Source organism: Delphinus delphis, chromosome 20 (genome assembly GCF_949987515.2).
Source record: "Delphinus delphis chromosome 20, mDelDel1.2, whole genome shotgun sequence".
Taxonomy (NCBI): domain Eukaryota; kingdom Metazoa; phylum Chordata; class Mammalia; order Artiodactyla; family Delphinidae; genus Delphinus; species Delphinus delphis.
In genome coordinates this window covers 6178825-6200945 of record NC_082702.1, presented here as the reverse complement: position 1 = coordinate 6200945, position 22121 = coordinate 6178825, and the positions used below count along the sequence as shown (strand labels likewise).

Below are 22121 nucleotides of genomic sequence, written 5' to 3'. Positions count from 1 at the left end.
TGTGCCCTAGAGTGTCTGTGGGGCCAGACCTACCCTCTCCCACCTCAGTCATCCCCCCACCTCTGAACAAGGAACAGGGTGAGTGTGCAGCCCCGCGGCACCCGATCTGACCAGAGTCTGGTCTCTTCTCTGGCTCAGAGTGACGTCCCGCAGGAGGAAGGCAGCCAGGCCTGCAGCGGGCGTGTCAGATGCAAACGCCAGGCCTGCAAGGGGCGCGTCTATTGCAAACGCCATTCCTGGTTACCCCTCTGGGTGAGTGATGTCGGCATCCTACCACCCAACATCCCACACTGCACACCTGCCCCAGAATGGCCCCCAGGATTGCTCCACTCAGCGTACCCAAAGTGGAGCTGCCATCTTCCTCCCCAAACCCACTTCTCTGCTGGGTTCCCTGTCACACTGATGACAAGGTGGCCGCCATCTCTAAGGCCAGAAGGAAGGACGGGGTTTGCCCCTTTTCATCCGCGATCCTCTTCTCCAGGATCCAATAATCGCTAAGTGCTGTCCATCCTTCCTCCTAAGCACAGCTCCTCCTGATGCCCGTCTCCTTCCCATCTTGACCCCAGTCGTTCCAGCAGCCTCATCTCTTCCCTGGGTCTCTGAACCCACCCACCTCCTGCCTCCATCTCCCTGGGAAAGACAGGCCTCCGCACTGCTCGCAGAGACCGTTACCATCCCCTTGCTGCACAGCAGGGACAGCTGTGTTTCCTCTCCACGGCCAGAGACCAAGGTGCACACACCACTGGCTGGAGTTGCAGCCCTGGCGGGCTCTGCCCTGCTGGAATCTCCACCCAGATCCCTCCTCTCCCTGCATCTCCCCACATCTCCACACCCAGCCTGGCCAGACCTCTGTGACTCTGAGACTTTGTACGTGCAGTCCCTTCCCCTGAAACATCCTTCCCTCCCCATTCCTGCCTCTCCAAGTCCTGAGCATATCCTCAGGCTCAGGCTTAAATGTCCCCGCGTCTGTGTGAGTGTGTGTGTGTGTGTGTGTGTGTGTGTGTGTGTGTGAGTGTGTGTGTGTGAGTGTGCATGTGTGTGAGTGTGTGTGTGTGTGTGTGTGTGTGTGTTTCACTGTCTGGTTTTGGGTGGAAGAGTGGATACACTTAACTGTAGACTATCCGGCAGGAACCATTGAACATGTACTCTGTGCCCCCTTGTTGGAATTTCCCAGGGGGCATCAGTGAGCACAGGATCAAACATCTCTGTCCTCGGGCTCCCCTGGTGGCACAGTGGTTGAGAGTCCGCCTGCCGATGAGGAGACAGGGGTTCGTGCCCCGGTTTGGGAAGTTCCCACATGCCGCGGAGCAGTTGGGCCCGTGAGCCATGGCCGCTGAGCCTGCGCGTCCGGAGCCTGTGCTCCGCAACGGGAGAGGCCACAACAGTGAGAGGCCCACGTACCGCAAAAAAAAAAAAAAAAAAAAAAAAAAAAAGAAATTCTCTGTCATCCAGCATAGAGAATAAGCCTGTGGTTACCTGTGGGGGGGGGATGGATTCGGAGTTTGGGGTTAGCAGATGTGAACTATTACATATAGAATGGATAAACAAGGTCCTACTGTACAGCACGGGGAAATATAGTCAATATTTTGGGATAAACCATATGGAAAAGCACATGTATTATATGTATATGAATAATTAAGCCACTTTGCTGGACAGCAGACATTAAACACAACATTGTAAATAACTACGTTTCAATAAAGAAATTTTTTTAAATCTCTGTCATCAAGAAGCTGTCCTTCTGGATATAAGGATAGAAACATTTTTTAAAAATAAGGAAAAATATTGAGTGTGTTTGATGGTAACGTCTCTGGAGAAGCATCGGGCAGGGAGCGAACAGGTGACATTTGGGGGCTGTTTTCTGTTGCTGAGAGTGTGCCCGAGGTGATGTGTTCCCATAAGAGACAATTATCCCAAGGGCTTCCAGGCCAATGCAAGTAACCGGAAGCCTTTGAGGAGAGCAGAGACAGGATTGAACTTTCATTTGAAAAGGATCCTCACAGAAATGCAAATCCTAACTACAATGAGGTATCACCTTACACCGGTCAGAATGGCAATCATTAAAAAGTCTACAAATAAATGCGGGAGAGGGTGTGAAGAAAAGGGAACCCCTCGGAACTGTGGATGGAAATGTAAACTGGTGCAGCCACTATGGAGAACAGTATGGAAGTTCCTTAAAAAACTAAAAATAGGGGCTTCCCTGGTGGCACAGTGGCTCAGAGTCCGCCTGCCGATGCAGGGGACACGGGTTCGTTCCCCGATCCGGGAAGATCCCACATGACACGGAGCGGCTGTGCCCGTGAGCCATGGCCGCTGGGCCTGCGCGTCCGGAGCCTGTACTCTGCGATGGGAGAGGCCACAACAGTGACGCATACTGCAAGAAAAAACAAAAACAAGAAAAACAACTAAAAATAGTGTTAGCATATGATCCAGCAATCACACTCCTGGGCACATATCTGAAGAAACCTCTAATTCAAAAAGGTACTTGCAACCCAATGTTCATAGCAGCTCTTTTCACAACAGCGAAGACATGGAAGCCACCTCAGTGTCCATCCACAGATAAATGGATAAGGATGTGAGATATATATATGAATATATATAGTGGAATATCACCTAGCCATGAAAAGAATGAAATAATGCCATTTGCAGCAACATGGATGGACCTAGAGATGATCACACTAAGTGAAGTAGGTCAGACAGAGATAACATTATATAATATCACGTTCATGTGGAATCTACAAACTAAAACCACTAAATTCATGTACAAAACAGAAACAGACTCACAGACATAGAAAACAAACTTATGGTTACCAAAGGGGAAAGGGGATGGGGTAGGGATAAATGAGGAGTTTGGGACTAACACATACACACTGCTATAAATAAAATCGACACTCAACAAGGACAAAGCATAGCACAGGGAACTCTACTCAATATTCTGCAATAACCTTTATTGGAAAAAAATCTGAAAAAGAATAGATATATGTATATGTATAACTGAATCACCTTGCTGCACAACTGAAACCAACACACCATTGTAAATCAACTCTACTCCAATACAAACTAAAAATGAAACTAAATTGAAAATTAAATAATTTGGAGGCTCGTTAAAAAAAAGAAATTTCCTTTGCGCTGACATAGACCATGTGCTTGCCCGTTTGTTCTACATGAAGATGCTACATGGTTTTTATTCTGAAGATGCCATTGAAAGTTTGGGAATCAGCATAGTAGAAGTTAAAAAAACATCCCATATCATATTTTTAGAAAATACCCAGTATGCTGCCGGACACTGGGCAATCTCACCACTGATGCAGCTCTAAAGCCCGACAGTGCTGCCTGTTTGGGGAGGAAGTGATGGGCCCGGGTGGGAGCATCTCCTGGGCAGGGACCAGGCCAGCCGTAGCCCTTCTGGTCTCCAGGTCACCAGCCCAAGATGCTCAGTGTTGGGGGAAGGAGTGAAGGCATGATTGGCTGCTGCCTTCACGTCACCCAGGAGCCCCTTCTTGTCTTCTGCCCCAGACGCTCACACAGACCCTAAAGAACCCGACATCTTGCGGGACCGACCACCCGAGGGTCTAGGTGAGGCTGGGACCCTCCAGGTCAAGACAGGAGCTGAGCGGCTCCCTGGTGTAGACAGCGGTGCTCAGACGGGAGGACCTTAGGAGGCTCACCGTGTCCTACGCCTCCGTGTCCTCAGAGGCTCTGGTGTTGGAAGGACCCACCCGAGATGGGGGGCAGGACAGGGCTCTCCTCCTTGCCTGCTCCTCTCTGGGCAGGTCTCCGGGGTCTCTGGACCGAGGGGTGTCCGTCCGCTCTGTGCGGAGGGGGGGCCGAGCTCCGGCTCTGCAGTTCCTCTTCTGTGAACAGCTGGGTCTCGTGTTCCTCCCCGGCTTCCTGTGGGTCTCCCCGCAGCCTTATCTCCCTCTCTCCTCCCCCTTCTCTTTTCACACACAGGACGCCCAGAAGCCCTCCGTCTCAGAGATGCTGCCGCTGCTGCTGTCCCTGCTGTGGGCAGGTGGGTGGGTTGCGGGGAGAGGGGTGGGCAGGGCAGGGGCTGTGGCTGACCCTCGTTTCCCCGCAGGGTCCCTGGCTTGGGACAGCAGATACCAGCTGGAAGTGCAGGAGTCCGTGACGGTGCAGGAGGGCCTGTGTGTCCGCGTGCCCTGCTCCTTCTCCTTTTCATGGGACAACAAGGACAACTCTGCCCCAGCTTTCGGCTACTGGTTCAAGGAAGGGGCCGATGTGGACGTGGATGCCCCTGTGGCCACAAACAACTCAGAACGTAAAGTTCAGGAAGAGACCCAAGGCCGATTCCACCTCCTAGGGGACCATGGAAACAATTGCTCCCTGGACATCAGAGACGCCAGGAGGAGGGATCAAGGTTCATATTTTTTTCGTGTGGAAAGAGGAACGACATTATGGAGTTATAAGTCTAACAAGCTCTCCTTGCATGTGACGGGTAAGGAGTGGGGTCCGGGAGAGGCCTCAGGGGAAGGACCTGGAGCCCCAGGGCAGGACTCGGATAGGACCCCCTCCTGGGAGGGGTCGGGGGTAACGCAAGTGGGGGTTCAGAAAGAGGGGCTGGACCAAAGCCTGAAGCTTATCTCAGGGCTGCACCTCTAACCCTCCTCCTGACCCCATCTCCCCCTCTCTTCATCAGCCCTGAACCACACACCCCACATCCTCATTCCTGCGACGCTGGAGGCGGGCCGCCCCGGGAACCTGACCTGCTCTGTGCCCTGGGCCTGTGAGCAGGGCGCGCCCCCCATCTTCTCCTGGACGTCAGCCGCCCTCACCTCCCTGGGCCCCAGGACCCACCTGTCCTCAGTGCTCACCATCACCCCACAGCCCCAGGACAATGGCACCAATGTCACCTGTCAAGTGAAGTTCCCCGCAACCGGTGTGATCATGGAGAGGACCATCCAGCTCAGCGTCACCTGTGAGCGCTGCGCCGTGATGCCCGGGGCGTGAGGGGATGGGGGCAGGTGGGCCAGGCCGGGGGTGCTTGGTGCTGTTGCCTGGAGACCGGCTGAGTAGGAGGGCCTGGAAGGACAGAAGCCCTGTCCCTCCTGTATTTCTGTGGCTTCTGGGTGTGTGTGTGGGGGGGGGGATGCCTACCCTTATCTCACCCCAGTCCTCTCACTGAGGAAGGAAATCCTGTCTTCCACTCCTAGGTGCTCCACAGAGCCCAGCAAGAGGTGTGTGCTCAGGGGATGGCACAGGTAAGACGGAGCCCCCCATCCATGGGGCATTGAGTGGAGTGGGGTCTCTTCCAGGTTGGGTCAGAGCTGCACATTCAGAGCTCAAATGGTGCAGGTCGGGTGTGGTCCTGCAATTAGACACAAGAAGCCCCCATTAGGTCCCTTCCTGCAGTATCCTCCGACTCTGGTCTTGCCAAAGTGACCCACACCTCCCTCCCTGCCCATTCTAAATATGGGCTTTATCTTTCTCCAGTCACTGAAAGCCTTGCCGCGGAGGGGGGGGGGGACATTTTTTAAGTAGACTTTATTTTCAGGAACTGATTTGGGTTCGTAGCAGATTCGTCAGAAGGTAAAGAGACTTCCCTCGTCCCCGCTGCACTTTCCCACACACGCACGGCCTCCCACCAACAGCACGCCCCGCCAGAGGGTGCCTGTTACAATCGATGAATCTCCACTGACGCGTCATTTTCAACCAAAGTGCATGATTGACGTTAGGGTTCCCTCTTGGAGTTGTACATTTCATGGGTTTGGAGAAATGTATAATGACACGTATCTGCCATTATAGTATCATACAGAAGAGTTTCACTGTCCCAACATCTCTTTGGGCCATTTTTTTGACTGTCAGCCCCTCAGCCCTCACCCTGAGCCCTCTCTGGAGCCCAGCGCTCCCCTCACTGCTGTATTCCCACTGGTCATAACATCTGGTCCCCATCTGGACAGAGCCCCATTAGGGCTGTCTCAGCAGTGCCCACCAATCTGTAGACAGGTGATGCCCAGACGCACATCCCTTGTGCTGGGTGTTGGGGTGCTACAGGCAGGGCCAGGAGAGCTGTCTGGGTCTGACCCGGAGGTCTGAGAAGCTTCCTGCTTCCACCTCCTTCTGAAGGCACAAAAGATCACCATGGACCCTGAGTGACAGGGCCAATAGAGGCCAGGAGAGCAGATTTAGACCCCCTCCCTGGAAGGAAGGAGAGGCAAGGCCCTTCAGCCTCCCACAGTGCTCTCTGTCTCTCTGGAATGTCCACGGGGCACCGAACCTCATGGCTCTGCTGTGGCCAGGTTTGGAGTCTGCTCTCCATGTCTCTGGATCTGCCTATAGTGGATACTTCATACACGTGGAATGTTACAAAACAGTGGCCTTTTCTGTCCGGCTTCTCTCACTAAACGTTCTCAAGCATCATCCATGGAGCGTGTATCAGCATCAGTTCCTTTTTGTCTGAATAATATTCCATTGCGTGGATGCGCCAGCTTGTCTCCATCCAGTTAGCAGTGGATGGACGTTTGGGTTGTTTCCACTTTTTGGCTCTTACAATGCTGCTATGAACGTTGCTATACTTTTCCTTTTTATTTTATTTTATTTTATTTTTTTTTGATCATTGATTTCAGTCTTCTCCAGCATACACCTAGGAGTGAAATTTCTGGATCAAATGGTAGTTTCTAATTTTAAATTTCTGAGGAAATGCCAGATGTTTTCCACACTGGCAGCACCATTTTACATTCCCAACAGCAAAGTATGAGGGTTCCAATTTCTCCAGATCCTTGTCGACATTATTTTGCTTAAAAAAACAATTCGAGTTTGCTGGTGGGTGTGAAGAAATACCTCATTACGTTCTGAGTTACATTTATGGAGCGAATAATGACATCGTTCATTTTATTCATGAATGTATTGGTTATTTGGAGAACTTTTTTATTCCTTTGTCCGTTTTGAAAAATTTCATTGTTTGTCTCTTTGTTCTTGAATTGTTTTTTTGTTTGTTTGTTTTTTCTTTTTTTTTTTGCGGTACACAGGCCTCTCACTGTTGCGGCCTCTCCAGTCGCGGAGCACAGACTCGGGATGCGCAGGCCCAGCGGCCATGGCTCACGGGCCCAGCCGCTCCGCGGCGCGTGGGACCCTCCCGGACCGGGGCACGAACCCGTGTCCCCTGCATCGGCAGGCGGACTCTCAACCACGGCGCCACCAGCGAAGCCCTTGTATTGTTTTGATATAGCTTTTATATAGGCTGGATATCACACACTTATCGAATCTATGATTTGCAAATATTTTCTCCCATTAAATGGGTTGGTTTTTCACTTTCTCAGTCCACTGATGAGCCGAATTTTTCATTTCCATGAAGTCCAACTTATGCATTTTTGTTTTCTGTTCAGCTGCTGGAAGGTAAGGGCATGGGGTGGGCTGACACCCCAGGCACATGGGGTTTGGCATCCGGTGGATAAGGAAAGCCTGGAAGACCAACGTCCAGAGTCCTCCTGGGAGCAGAAGGACACAGGATTGAGCAGATGATTCCATCCTGGTCCCGCTTTCCTGCAGGGCAGTCGGGCCGCGTCGCAGCACAGGTGATTCTGACGGCCATCTGGGAAGCGGCTGTCAAGATCCCGCTACTCTTCTTGGTCCTCATCGCCCTCCTGTGAGCACCCCTGGGAGAGGGGAGAGGGGATGGGTGGGGAGGGCAGGGCGCAGGTGGCTGCACCCTGGAACCAGCGCTGGAGGGGGCGGGGGCGGGGCCGGCAGGAGGCTGACGGGAAGGGGGAGTGGGGGGGCGGGGCTTGGGGGCGGTGAGGAGTCCCCTGGGGCAGGGGCTCCTCCCCGCCCAGTGTCACGGTTGAAGGTAGCCGCTGTGCTCTAGAGGGTCTGTGGGGCCAGACCTGCCCTCTCCCACCTCAGTCATCCCCCCGCCCCTGAAGAAGGAACAGGGTGAGTGTGCGGCCCGCGGCACCCGATCTGACCAGAGCCTGGTCTCTTCTCTGGCTCAGAGTGACGTCCCGCAGGAGGAAGGCAGCCAGGCCTGCAGGGGGCGTGTCAGATGCAAACGCCATTCCAGGTTACCCCTCTGGGTGAGTGATGTCGGCATCCTACCACCCAGCATCCCACTGCACACCTGCCCCAGAATGGCCCCCAGGATTGCTCTGCTCAGCGTACCCAAAGTGGAGCTGCCATCTTCCTCCCCAAACCCACTTCTCTGCTGGGTTCCCTGTCACACTGATGACAAGGTGGCCCCCATCTCTAAGGCCAGAAGGAAGGACGGTGTTTGTCCCCTTTCATCCCCGCTTCTCTTCTCCAGGCTCCAATAATCACTAAGTGCTGTCCATCCTTCCTCCTAAGCACAGCTCGTCCTGATGCCCGTCTCCTTCCCATCTTGACTCCAGTCGTTCCAGCAGCCTCCTCTCTTCCCTGGGTCTCTGAACCCCCCACCTCCTGCCTCCATCTCCCTGGGAAACACAAGCCTCCGGACTGTTCGCAGAGACCGTTACCATCCACTTGCTGCACAGCAGGGACAGCTGTGTTTCCTCTCCACAGCCAGAGACCAAGGTGCACACACCACTGGCTGGAGTTTCCACCCTGGCGGGCTCTGCCCTGCTGGACTCTCCACCCAGATCCCTCCTCTCCCTGCATCTCCCCACGTCTCCACACCCAGCCTGGCCTGACCTCTGTGACTCTGAGACTTTGTATGTGCAGTCCCTCCCCTGAAACATCCTTCCCTCCCCATTCCTGCCTCTCCAAGTCCTGAGAATATCCTCAGGCTCAGGCTTAAATGTCACCGCGTGTGTGTGAGTGTGTGTGTGTGTGTGTGTGAGTGTGTGTGTGTGTGTTTCATTGTCTCGTTTTGGGTGGAAGAGTGGCATACACTTAATTACAGACTATTCGGCAAGAACTATTGAACATGTACTCTGTGCCCCCTTGTTGGAGGTTCCCAGGGGGCATCAGTGAGCACAGCATCAAACATCTCTGTCCTCGGGCTTCCCTGGTGGCGCAGTGGTTGAGAGTCCGCCTGCCGATGCAGAGGACACGGGTTCGTGCCCCGGTCTGGGAAGATCCCACATGCCGCGGAGCAGTTGGGCCCGTGAGCCATGGCCGCTGAGCCTGCGCGTCCGGAACCTGTGCTCCGCAACAGGAGAGGCCACAACAGTGAGAGGCCCGCGTACTGCAAAAAAAAAATTTAAAAAAATCTCTGTCATCAAGCATAGAGAATAAGCTTGTGATTACCTGGGGTGTGGGGGGGGATGGATTCGGAGTTTGGGGTTAGCAGATGTGAACTATTATATATAGAATGGATAAACAAGGTCCCACTGTACAACACAGGGAACTCTAGTCAATATCCTGGGATAAACCATATGGAAAAGAATATGGAAAAGCACATGTATTATATGTATAAGAATAGCTAAGCCACTTTGCTGGACAGCAGACATTAAACACAACATTGTAAATAATGTAAATAACTACATTTCAATAAAGAAATTTTTTAAATCTCTGTCATCAAGAAGCTGTCCTTCTGGATATAAAATAGAAACATTTTTTAAAAATAAAGAAAAACATTGAGTGTGTTTGATGGTAACATGTGTCTGGAGAAGCATCGGGCAGGGAGCGAACAGGTGACATTTGGGGGCTGTTTTCTGTCGCTGAGAGTGTGCCCGAGATGATGTTTGAGCCAAGACTTGAAAGTGGAAGAAAGCAGGTTCTGTGCTCCCGTAAGAGACAATTATCCCAAGGGCTTCCAGGCCAATGCAAGTATCCGGAAGCCTTTGAGGAGAGCAGAGACAGGATTGAACTTTCATTTGAAAAGGATCCTCACAGAAATGCAAATCCAAACTACATTGAGGTATCACCTTACACCGGTCAGAACGGCAATCATCGAAAAGTCTACAAATAATAAATGCTGGAGAGGGTGTGAAGAAAAGGGAACCCCTCGGAACTGTGGATGGAAATGTAAACTGGTGCAGCCACTAAGGAGAACAGTATGGAAGTTCCTTAAAAAACTAAAAATAGGGGCTTCCCTGGTGGGGCAGTGGTTGAGAGTCGCCTGCCGATGCAGGCGACACGGGTTCGTGCCCCGGTCCGGGAAGATCCCACATGCCACGGAGCGGCTGTGCCCGTGAGCCATGGCCGCCGGGCCTGCGCGTCCGGAGCCTGTACTCTGCAACGGGAGAGGCCACAACAGTGACGCATACTGCAAGAAAAAAACAGAAAAACAAGAAAAACAACTAAAAATAGAGTTAGCATATGATCCAGCAATCACACTCCTCGGCATATATCCGAAGAAACCTCTAATTCAAAAAGGTACGTGCAACCCAATGTTCATAGCAGCTCTATTCACAACAGCCAAGACATATAAGCAACCTAAGTGTCCATCCACAGATAAATGGATAAAGATGTGAGATATATATATGAATATATATAATGGAATATTACCTAGCCATAAAAAGAATGAAATAATGCCATTTGAAGCAACATGGATGGACCTAGAGATTATCACACTAAGTGAAGTAAGTCAGACAGAGATAACATTATATAATATCACTTTCATGTGGAATCTAAAAACTAATACCACTAAATTCATATACAAAACAGAAACAGACTCACAGACATAGAAAACAAACTTATGGTTACCAAAGGGGAAAGGGGATGGGGGAGGGATAAATGAGGAGTTTGGGACTAACACATACACACTACTATATATAAAATCGACACTCAACAAGGACCATGCATAGCACACGGAACTCTACTCAATATTCTGCAATAACCTATATTGGAAAAAACTCTGAAAAGAATAGATACATGTATAACTGAATCACCTTGCTGCACAACTGAAACTAACACACCATTGTAAATCAACTCTACTCCAATACAAAATAAAAATGAAACTAAATTGAAAACTAAATAATTTGGAGGCTCGTTAAAAAAAAGAAATTTCCTTTGCACTGACATAGACCATGTGCTTGCCCGTTTGTTCTACATGAAGATGCTACATGGTTTTTGTTCTGAAGATGCCACTGAAAGTTTGCGAATCAGCATAGTAGAAGTTAAAAAAACATCCCATATCATATTTTTAGAAAATACCCAGTATGCTGCCGGACACTCGGCAATCTCACCACTGATGCAGCTCTAAAGCCCGACAGTGCTGCCTGTTTGGGGAAGTGATGGGCCCGGGTGGGAGCATCTCCTGGGCAGGGACCAGGCCAGCCGTAGCCCTTCTGTTCTCCAGGTCACCAGCCCAAGATGCTCAGTGTTGGGGGAAGGAGTGAAGGCATGATTGGCTGCTGCCTTCACGTCACCCAGGAGCCCCTTCTTGTCTTCTGCCCCAGACGCTCACACAGACCCTAAAGAGCCCGACATCTTGCGGGACCGACCACCCGAGGGTCTAGGTGAGGCTGGGACCCTCCAGGTCGAGACAGGAGCTGAGCGGCTCCCTGGTGTAGACAGCGGTGCTCAGACGGGAGGACCTTAGGAGGCTCGCCGTGTCCTACGCCTCCGTGTCCTCAGAGGCTCTGGTGCTGGAAGGACCCACCCGAGATGGGGGGCAGGGCAGGGCTCTCCTCCTTGCCTGCTCCTCTCTGGGCAGGTCTCCGGGGTCACTGGACTGAGGGGTGTCCGTGCGCTCTGTGCGGAGGGGGGGCCGAGCTCCGGCTTTGCAGTTCCTCTTCTGTGAACAGCTGGGTCTCGTGTTCCTCCCCGGCTTCCCGTGGGTCTCCCCGCAGCCTTACCTCCCTCTCTCCTCCCCCTTCTCTTTTCACACACAGGACGCCCAGAAGCCCTCCGTCTCAGAGATGCTGCCGCTGCTGCTGTCCCTGCTGTGGGCAGGTGGGTGGGCTGCGGGGAGAGGGGTGGGCAGGGCAGGGGCTGTGCCCTCCCTGGAAGGAAGGAGAGGCAAGGCCCCTCAGCCTCCCTCAGTGCTCTCTGTCTCTCTGGAATGTCCACGGGGCACAGAACCTCATGGCTCTGCTGTGGCCAGGTCTGGAGTCTTTTGCAGAGAGACCCTGGATGGACAAATAGCTGACTCCACGAAGAGCTGAAGTTTGTTGGGAGTATGTGGGCTGGAGAGGAGGTGTGGCATAGACTGTGCCCTTCTGGAGAAGGCTCAGGTCCTACAAATGGTGGGGGAACCTAGGGGCTGAACCCTCGGTGGGAAGGGGGGGCACCCCTCTCTATCTGCTACGGAGAGGAGGAGACCTATGCCTGCTCGTCAGGATTGGAATTCTCCCCAAGTCTCTCTTGTCTGCAGGAAACTCGGGGGCCAGGGCAGGAGTGATTGAGGGGGCCCTTGGGGGAGCTGGTGTCACCACGCTGCTTGTTCTCTGCCTGTGCCTCATCTTCTTCACGTGAGTTGGGTTGGCTGTGGGCCAGGGGAGGAGAAGAGGGGCCTGGAGGGGTTGTGAGGACCCAGAGCAAGGCTGGGGCGGTGCAGGGGTAGTGAGGATCCAGCTCGTAGACACCTGGCCAGGCTCGAGCGTGTTCCCAGCCCTGGTCCCCGATCCAGAAGCCGGGAGGGAGAAGGGACCTTGTCACAGTCTTGTTGTAAAGGCTTCTGGGCTCCCTCTACCCTTTTAATTTTTAATTTTTATTGGAGTAGAGTTGATTTACAATGTTGTGTTAGTTTCTGGTGTACAGCAAATTGAATAAGTTATGCATACACATATATCCACTCTTTTTTAGATTCTATTCCCATATGTCATTACAAAGTACTGAGTAGAGTTTCCTGTGCTATATAGTAGGTCCTTATTAGTCATCTGCTTTATATATAGCAGTGTGTATATGTCAATCCCAATCTCCCAATTTATCCCACCGCTTTTCCCCCTTGGTATCCATAAGTTTGTTTTCTGCGTCTGTGACTCTATTTCTGTTTTGTAAATAAGCCCATTTGTACCATTTTTTTAGATTCCACATATTAGCCATTTCATAGGACATTTGTCTTTCTCTGTCTGGCTTACTTCACTCAGTATGACAATCTCTAGGTCCACCCATGTCCCAGAAAATGGCATTATTTTGTTCTTTTTCATGGCTGAGTAATATTCCATTGTATATATGTGCCACATCTTCTTTATCCATTCCTCTGTCGATGGACATTTAGGTTGCTTCCACGTCCAGCCTATTGTAAGTGTGCTGCTATGAACGTTGGGGTGCATGTGTCTTTCCGAATTATGGTTTTTTCTGAATATGTTGGGCTCACCCTACGCTTGACCTGCCTTAGTCACTCACTCCAGCCTCAAAAGAGATACCCTGTGTCACAGACCCTCGTGTCTCCCAACAGAGTGAAGACCTACCGGAAGAGAGCAGCCAGGACTGCAGTGGGTATGGAGGACATCCACCCTGTCATAGGACCAACTTCCCTGGTGAGTGACACGGGCATCCCGGCAATGCAGCCTGCCCTGCAGATCTCCCGGGGCGGCCCACAGCCATGCTCCATTCAGCATGTCCAGAAATGAGCTCTTCCCCTTCCTGCTTCTTTGAAAATGTAGGATTTATTATTATTCCTCTGTGTGAGGCCAACAGATCAGGAGACGATTGCCACAAAAAAGACAGGTAGTACAGTTCCCAAGAGGAGGGGGCATGCCACACCCTGCAGGGCCATGAGGGGCAGCACAAGGGTCTGTCAAGAGGCAGAGGGAGTGAGGAGGAAACCTGGGCAAGAGATTTTGTGGTTTACGTGGGAAGGAACAGGCAGGGTAAGCAGACTGAGGACTGTCTAGTTGAATGATTTCAGAATGCTCTGGGGTGTAGGGGTTGTCTCTGGTTTTCTGGTACCTGGCCCCGGGGTGATGAGAGCAGGATAACGGTCCAGAGAGTAAGAGTTTGATAAAGGAAGTGGTTTGGGCTGATCGGTTTGCAATATGAAAGGCAGGCTTGCAGGCAGATCCCTTAGAATCTCTAGAACTTGACTAGCACTGGCAGGGGCAATCCCTCGAGGGTTAACAAAGCCCCGGTTGTCAAAACATCAGAAACACAAGGTGAATACATCCCTAAACATACTCTGCTGGGTTCTCCAATTCATCAGTGGTACTCTTGTTCCTGACTCCCAGCCAGAGATCTATCCCTTTCCCCCATCACCTCTTCCTGCACTGATACACTGCAAAGCATGTCTGTGTTTCTTCTAAATACAGCTTGATACAAACACGCCCTTTGAGCTGAGCTCCCCACTTAGCTCTTATCCTGCTGAAGCCTCCCCACCTTCCCCCAAACATCTGCATGACCTGCACCTGCATTTCCTGCACCTGCATTGCCTGCACCTGCATTACCTGCACCTGCATGACCTGCATCTCCATTGCCTGCACCTGCATTACCTGCGTCTGTATTACTTGCATCTGCATAACCTGCATCTGTATTACCTGCATCTGCATTACCTGCACCTGCATTGCCTGCACCTGCATTGCCTGCATCTGCGTTGCCTGCATCTGCATTGCCTGCATCTCTATTGCCTGCATCTGAAGAACCTGCACCTGCATTACCTGCACCTGCATGCCCTGCATCTGCACTCCCTGCACCTGCATCACCTGCACCTGCATTACCTGCATCTGCATGCCCTGCATCTGCATTGCCTGCTCCTGCATAGCCTGCACCTGCATTACCTGCACCTGCATGACCTGGTCTGCATTGCCTGCATCTGAATAACCTGCATCTGCATTACCTGCACCTGCACTGCCTGCATCTGTATTACCTGCATCTGCATTGACTGCATCTGCACTGCCTGCATCTGTATTAGACAGTCGTCCCATCCTGCCCAAGTCTGAAATGCACTGTTTCTCCTCACTGCCAAACAACTTGATTGACATTTAGGGCAGGAAAACCAGAGACAGCTTTAACGCTGCACTTCTTCCAAACAGGCTTGCTCAAGCAAAGTAAGCTTTTTGCCCCTCAGAATCATTGCCCATCTGCCCCCTTCTCCTCCCGTGTCCGTATCAACCAGCCCTACTCATGCTCATCCTCTGATCCCTGACTTGCATTTATTTCTTGAGCTATGGCTAATGTGGCCATCACTGAGGTCTCTGAGCAAATCCATCATGCATGCATTCACTTATTCCTTCAGCAACTATCTCCCACTTGTTGATTGTTCTGAGCACTTGGGTAATCTCTGTATTTTTACAGAGACATATGTTACAAGTGGAAAATGTCCCTTGCTGTCAAGGACTTACATTTATTGAGGGGAGTGGGGCGGTTGTGGTGAAAGCAATGAACAGGTGAGTAGTGAAAGTATACAGGAAATGAGAGCTATGGAGGGAGATGCAATGGGAGGGACAGTTCTGGGGGTGGGAGTCTTTGAGAAAACCCCTGCAGGAAGTGAAGGAACACAGTGGGAGCCCCTGAAAGAGAGTCGTTGAAGGGCTCTAGACAGAGGGAGCCACAAGTGCTGGGCTCAGAGGTTGGGACGAGCTGATGCATTGGAGAGACGCATCGCTTAATCATGACAAAGCCGCCATAAAAATCCCAATAGTGTGGGGCAAAGGGAGCTTCTGGCTGGTGCACAAGTGGAGGTGCTGGGAGAGTGACGTGTCTTGAGAGGGGATGGAAACCCTGCACCCCTTCCCACATACCTTGCTTGCCCTGTGTATTTCTTCATTGGACTTTTCACGCCTTCCTAAGCTATATCCTTTTATAATAAACTAGTAATCTACTAAGTAAATGGTTTTCCTGAGTTTTGTGAGCCACTCCAGCAAATTAATCAAACCTGAGGAGGAGGCCATAGGAACCTCTGATTTATAGCCAGTTGGTCAGAAGCACAGGTGGCAACCTGGACTTGTGATTGACACCTGAATTGGGGGGGAGGCAGTCTCATGGGACTGAGCCCTCCACCTGTGGGATCTGACACTATCTCCAGGCAGAGAGTATCAGAATTGAGTTACATTGCAGGACACCCAGCTGGTGTGGGAGAATTCCTTGGTGTGGGGGTACAAAGAACCCACGCATCTGGTGACAGAAGTGTTGTGAGTGTGATAACAGTGCGAGAGTAAAGGAGAGACACACAGAAGTGAGTTTTTCCATAAACACCCTCCTGTTTACGGAAAACCTCAGGAAATCTCAGAGGGCCAGGGGTTGAGTTTGTGATCAATAGCTGTGTGACCTTGGGAGGAACCTACCCTCTCTGAGACTTCGTTTCTCTCCCTGTAACGTAGTAATATTTCCTCCGTAGGTCTGTGTGGGTGCTCAGTAGAACTGGGAAACAATCTATAGCGTTATATGTGTTGGATGACTGAATCAATGGCACCTTCAGAAACGTTTGGTAGCAGAATGGAAGAAGGAATAGATGCTCTGTCCCAGAGTCAAATTCGCTTCCTGGACCCTCTCTCCCTTCTCCCCCCGAAACTATCTCGATCTGACCCCTTCCTTTGCTCTCCATCCAGGATCACCGGCGAGAGTCCAAGTTAGAGGATCCTCCTGACCCCACAAGCTCGGCAGGGGCCACCCCCACCTCGGGGATGGAGGAAGAGCTGCATTACGCCTCCCTCAGCTTCCATGGGACGCGTCATCCTCAGGAGAGCCCCCACTCAGAATACACGGAGATCAGGACCAAGTGAGGGACCGCACGCGGCATCAGCCTCAGGCAGGACGTCCATTTCCTCTACAGGAAGGGGGACCCACAGGCTAATCCTTAGGGACTTAACATCCCCGTAGGTGATGGGTTTATGAACTACTGTCAGTGCCTTTCCTGCTCTATTGGAACTATCTTAGGCTTTGCATTCAGAGACACCTGGCATCAAGTCCACGCTTTTTCATTCAGCAAGAGTATGATGTCATGGCACCTAACCCCTCCATGTCTTGGTTTTCTGCTTTGGTGAAATGGATGTGAGAGGTCCAGCATCACAAGGTTGTTGTGAGGATTAAACGAAAGTACCAAATATACAACAGAAGTCTTCATGCATTGTGACCTTTGTCCACGGAACAAAAGCTCACAACCTAAAAGTTGCATGTTATGTTTTATTTGGGGACCTTACTGAGGACTATAGCCTGGGAGAGAGCCTCTCCCATAGCTCTGAGGAGCTGCTCCAAAGAGGTCAGGGAGGAGCCAGGATATAAGGGTGTTTTTGCTGAAAACAAACAAACAAACATGTAGTCGAACATCAAAAGATGTCCAACCACAAACATCAGACGATCAGAGTAATGACTTTGGAGCTTTAGAGCTTTTCTGTGTATGGGAGGATGCACTGTCTGAGCTGATTGGAAATTAGTCCTTAGATGCACCTTAACACTCTAGGGCCAGGATCGTGTTTTTCTCGTCCTGAATTCCCCTCAGGGCACACCTTCGGGGGAGACCGCAGTGGTTGATTGTTTAACAGCGGACAACATCCTTTGTTTACTGAAACGGCAGGCAACATTTTGTTTGTTTGTTTGCTCAATTCACCCAGAGGCTGGGTATGTCCTGTCCCGGGCACCACATCGGCTACATGTCAGTCTCACTGTCTACTCAAAACCCTCCCATGGATCCCTTCCTTGACTGGACCTCCAGCACCATCTCTTGCCATTCCTGAATCTTCCCTTTCCACCCTCCCTGTCTTCTACTAGTCCTGCTATAGCCAAAATCAAGTAATAACATTGAGAGAATTTCCTAAATCTTAGAGCTGACCACAGCCAAAATACCGCTCTCTCCTCAAGCCCAAAGAATAATTTACAAGCTTCTCAACCTGACGTTTTAGGTCAGGGGTCAGGAGACCTTTCTGCGAAAGGGCCAGATAGTAAGTATTTAGGCTTTTCAAGCCATAGGGTCTCGGTTGCAACTATTCAACTGTAGTGCAAAAGCAACCGCGGACCATTTGCAAACGAATTAATGTGGCTGGGTGCCAACAAAATTTTATTCACAAAAACAGGCAGCCCCAGGGTTGTAGGTTCTAGGTTATTCTTAGTCTCACCCAATCTGCTTCTCCATCACCGTACCCCAAACCACCTATCCCTCAAGCCATTCTCTAAGAACCCATTCCGATGCATCCCTCACTGTCTCTGAGCACCTGCATCTCTCCTTCCAGGAAGACCCAGCCCCATGAAGTCATCTGGCTAACACCTTCTTATCCTTCAAAGTGAGTTCAAAATTATGGTCTGGGTTGAGAAGGTAGAGGGAAGCGAGAGCTTGGAAACGTCCTCCTACAAAGCCTAACACTCTAATTTTACTGCAAATCAGTTGAAACAAAAACAGCCCCAAATAGACCAGCAGCACCAAAAGCATGGCAGGGACCATGCATGACGCCCCAGTTTCTAAAGTGACACTTGAACAGATGAAAGATTCTGGTGTGGTGTAAGAAAAGGCCTGGCGCCCAAACCCGGCGCCTACACCCAGAAAGGACAGTTAGGTCAGACTTCCGTTTATGATAATGTCAGTCTGCGTGATACGACTCAACACATTAAAGGTCGATGGTTAGCCTTCCAATCCAGGCAAGATGACACTGGGCCATTGTTCCCTGCTTCTCCCTCTGTTCACAACGATAAACCCTGTGCATGGTGCAAGACACAACCAAAGGAGAATTCTGGAAAGTGGTAAGAAGAAGGCAAGTTGCTTTAGGACCCCAGGACTGGAAAAACAATGCAGAGTCAGGGCATCCCAGTTCCTACAGCCAAACGGGGATGAACACCCACCGTTTCCCAAACCCCGACTCACACCCACCGTTTCCCAAACCCCGACTGAGAAACAGTCAAGGGTTATCATCATAGTGTCAGGAATGCGCTCACCTGTCCCATCATCCGGGTTCTGTCCTCCTCCCTCCCTGGGGCTCCCACAGCCTCGTCCTCCCCGCTGCATCAGCCCAGGCCACGCCCCACTGTGATTGTGTCTCCGTCCCCCTTCCTGACCCTGGCTGGTTCTCCTCCAGTGGTGGCCTCGCCTTAGCCCAACCCCACAGGACACTCTGCTCAACAGATGGGAGACAGGCACCCAGGGTGCAGGAGCGGCCACCAGCTCAGCCAGTGGAGGGACCTGCCCGAACAGCGGCCTGTTCAGCACGTCCTGGCCTGGGGAGGGGAGCGGAAGCGTGGCCAGAGTGAAGTAAGAGCGAGTAGAGATCAGAGCCGGTGCTCGGAGTGAGGCAGGAGATAGATGGGCTCCAGGCTAGACATTTCCAACTGGCCTCTTGTTCACACTTCCTGGGGTGAGAAGAAGATGGGCTCCAGGCCGGACATTCATTCCCAGCCCCCTGTTTACATTTCCTGAAGCAAGAGACGAACAGGCTCCAGGACTCCATATTTATGACCGAACTCCTGTCTATCTTTCGAGATCTGCACCTCGATATAAAAACCAGCAACAGAAATAATAGGGTAAATAACCAGACATTGGACATTTTTATGGCAGGAACAGAGTGGGACAAACCCTGTTAAAAGGTCAAGAGGCCATGCATTTCCCACCCTTGGGGCAAGGGAGACATTGCACATGCGCAGAAAGGCTCCTTGGGGTCCAAAAGGAGGGGGCGCCACCCCATAACATGTGAGGCTAAGGCCGTCCCATAGGCCTCTGGGCTGGAATCCATCTTGCAAAAAAGCTGCGCACGCATGCTGTTGAGGGTCCTAGGGCAGGTCAGGTGTGGAAAAAGAAACCAGATAATTGGCCAAAGGGAAACAAAGACCCGGAAGAACTGCCCTATATGAATGACGTAACCGCCTTTTTATGGGGCTCTTCCTCATTGGGGGGACGCCCACACTCTTTCCCTGCGGGTGTGCGTCTCTGCCCTGCTTCTATCTTAACTAAACAAACTGTTTCTCTGTGTGCTCTCCCACTTGTTGTGCTGTGTCTCTGATAATAAGCTTTGTACCTGTTTTTACAGTTTTGCCTCCGTGAGAGATGCATTTTTCACTGGGGCAAGAGCCAGGGGGTGTGGTGGCTGGGATTCCTGGTTTTCATCCAGGCTCCCCAGGTTCAATTCCTGGGCAGGGAATTAAGATCTCGCTTCACGCCACCACTCCCTGCCGCCACTCTGAGAGCAGGAGGAGAAGCCGAGGTGTCCTCGGGTTACCACCTCTTTCATTCCCTTTTCTCCTCCTGTCCTTGGAGTGGCCCCATCCTGCAGGCTGACCACTGGCCACTGTGTGGGCTGCGTCAGTTTGGTCTGCTCTAGGCTGCTCTGAGCCCTCCACTTGTAGGAACATGTCGAATCTTCGGGGTGACCCCATGGGTTCACCTGCTAGGGCTGCCGTAAGGAAGCACGGCCGACTGGGCGGCTTGAGCAACAGAAATTCATTTTCTCACAGATCAGGAGGCTGGAAGTCTGAGATCAAAGTGTCAGCAGGGCTGGCTTCTTAGTATTATTATTTTAAATTTTTTAAATTTTTAATTGAAGTATAGTTGCTTTACAATGTTGTGCTAATTTCTGCTGTACAGCCAAGTGATTCAGTCACACCTATATAGACATCCTTCTGAGGCCTCTCTCCTTGGCTTGTAGATGGCCGTCTTCTCCCTGTATCTTCACGTGGTCTTCCCTCAGTATGTGTCTGTGTCCTAATCTCTCTTTCTTACAAGGACACCAGTCCTATTAGATGAAGGCCCAGCCCAATGACCTGACTTTATATTAATTACCTCTTTAAAGGCCTTGTCTCCAAATGCAGTCACACTTAGAGGTACTGGGGGTTAGGACGTGCACATAGGAATCTGGGGGGTGACACAATTCAGCTTCCAACGCCGTGCGAGCATAGGCACGCCTCTGCACAGAGTGGTTAAGCGCCTCCCCAAGGTGGCACAGCAAGGATTAGGGAAGCAAGCGCAAGCCTAGAGCCATCTGCTGCAGAGCCTGTGCCCCTGAGCCCCGCATGAAAGCCCTCAGGGGAGGAAGCCCCAGGGAAGCGCTGACCACCACTGAGGGGGGGACTCAGAGTGACCCCTGAGGAATGGGCAGGGCCAGACACCTGACCTGCAAGACAGCCACAGAAGAGTCTGTAGAAAACGCCCACCTCTGTCCTTGTGTCAGATTCTCCCACAGACGAGGGTTGAACATTGTGATCCTTCCATGTGACAGATGAGAAAACTGAGGCCTGGAAGGGAGAAGGGCGGGGCCCACCTACCTCCAAACACTGGCATCCCCCCAGGGCCACGCTGGCTGCCATCTTGCTCCCAGTGCCCGGCGCCCAAGCCTGGCATGTGCAGGGAGGCCTGGGGCAGGGGGCTGCGAGCGGGTCAGGAAGCCTCAGGACCCCCTGTGGGATCATGTCCTGGTGGCCACCCTCCTGGATCCTGGTCTCACCCTCTCCGTCCATTTATACCTGGGAACTCGCCTTCTAGGTGCATGGAGCGATGGGGTTTCCTCCAAGCCTCTATCTGGGCTGCCCCTATCTCACACTGTATCAGCAGGAGTTGGGGCGTTGGAGAAGTTCTCAAGGGTGGAGACAAAGTCTGCCGCATTCTTGCCTTGTGCCCCACTCCCCTGAAAGGAGAGGTGCCCCTGTGCCGTTGTCGTGTTCATTTTGTTCCCAAGTCCAAGCTTGCTCTGCTCGCCTCACAACGGGCACGTGAATCGGAGATGAGGTGTTGAGGGAAGGAATGACACCTTTATTCGGAAAGCTGGCAGACCTAGAAGACGGCAGACTAGTGTCTCTGAAGAACCTTTTGACTGGGGTTTGGATGCCAATTTCTTTTACAGCACAGAGAGGGAGAGGAGATGAGGAAGTAAAGTGAAAAGGCCACAAGCTTAGCAAACGTCTCCTGGAATGGCCAGCCTCGGGGAGGGAATGCGTTCATTTCTTCTTCCTTGCAGCCATCCACGGGTGGAACGGGGACCAGATGTTTCCCTGAACGAAGCCACTTTGTATTAACCTTCAGGCGGAGGGGCAGGGCTCCCCGAGGCAGGCCATTATGTAGAGACAGTATCCTTTTAATGAACAAAAGCAGTGGAAAGCAAAGGTTAAAGTAGAAGAAACAGATCCAACACGGAGTCAGGATTGACTCTTCCCTGTTACAATTTCAGTAACTAATCACCACCTCTTTCACCGTGGCTGGGACTGACCGGCCTGATTTCCTGCGGACAGAGGTGTGGGAGGGACAGGCTGTGAACAGGGATCCGGGAGGCACCTTTGGGCTGTATTCGCTGCTCGTGACCCTCACCAGGGCCTCACATGGAAAGTAGAAGTGGTGACTCTCCCAGGTCCACGCAGCTCCGGCAGCATGTGGGTGCGGAGTTCCTCTTTTGTGGTCGGTTACCTTCTGACCTCAGCTCTGGGCTTCCTGTCGGGGCTTCCTCTCAATCCTGTGACACAAA

The 22121-nt window shown here is 51.7% G+C and overlaps 2 protein-coding genes across 2 annotated transcripts in view; both read left to right on the top strand.

Annotated features, from left to right (window-relative positions):
- Positions 1-22121, top strand: part of LOC132417004 (sialic acid-binding Ig-like lectin 5) — a 37086-nt gene that overhangs the window by 6000 nt on the left and 8965 nt on the right. Inside the window, 2 exon segments of the mRNA XM_069540261.1 lie at positions 139-252; positions 3771-3894. Coding sequence (XP_069396362.1) covers positions 139-252; positions 3771-3894 — 238 coding nt within the window.
- On the top strand, positions 3958-16475 carry LOC132416448 (myeloid cell surface antigen CD33-like). The gene is made up of 7 exons (XM_059999823.1): positions 3958-4009; positions 4076-4453; positions 4655-4933; positions 5169-5216; positions 12191-12287; positions 13217-13298; positions 16302-16475. The coding sequence occupies exons 1-7, from the start codon at positions 3976-3978 to the stop codon at positions 16473-16475; spliced, it is 1092 nt and encodes a 363-aa protein (XP_059855806.1). The 5' UTR covers positions 3958-3975.

Excerpts from the sequence above, each read along its gene's own strand:
- LOC132416448 (XM_059999823.1), top strand. The coding sequence starts at position 3,976 with ATGCTGCCGCTGCTGCTGTCCCTGCTGTGGGCAG. Across the intron at positions 12,288-13,216 it reads CTGTGCCTCATCTTCTTCAC|AGTGAAGACCTACCGGAAGA; the intron begins GTGAGTTGGGTT and ends GTCTCCCAACAG. Across the intron at positions 13,299-16,301 it reads TCATAGGACCAACTTCCCTG|GATCACCGGCGAGAGTCCAA; the intron begins GTGAGTGACACG and ends CTCTCCATCCAG.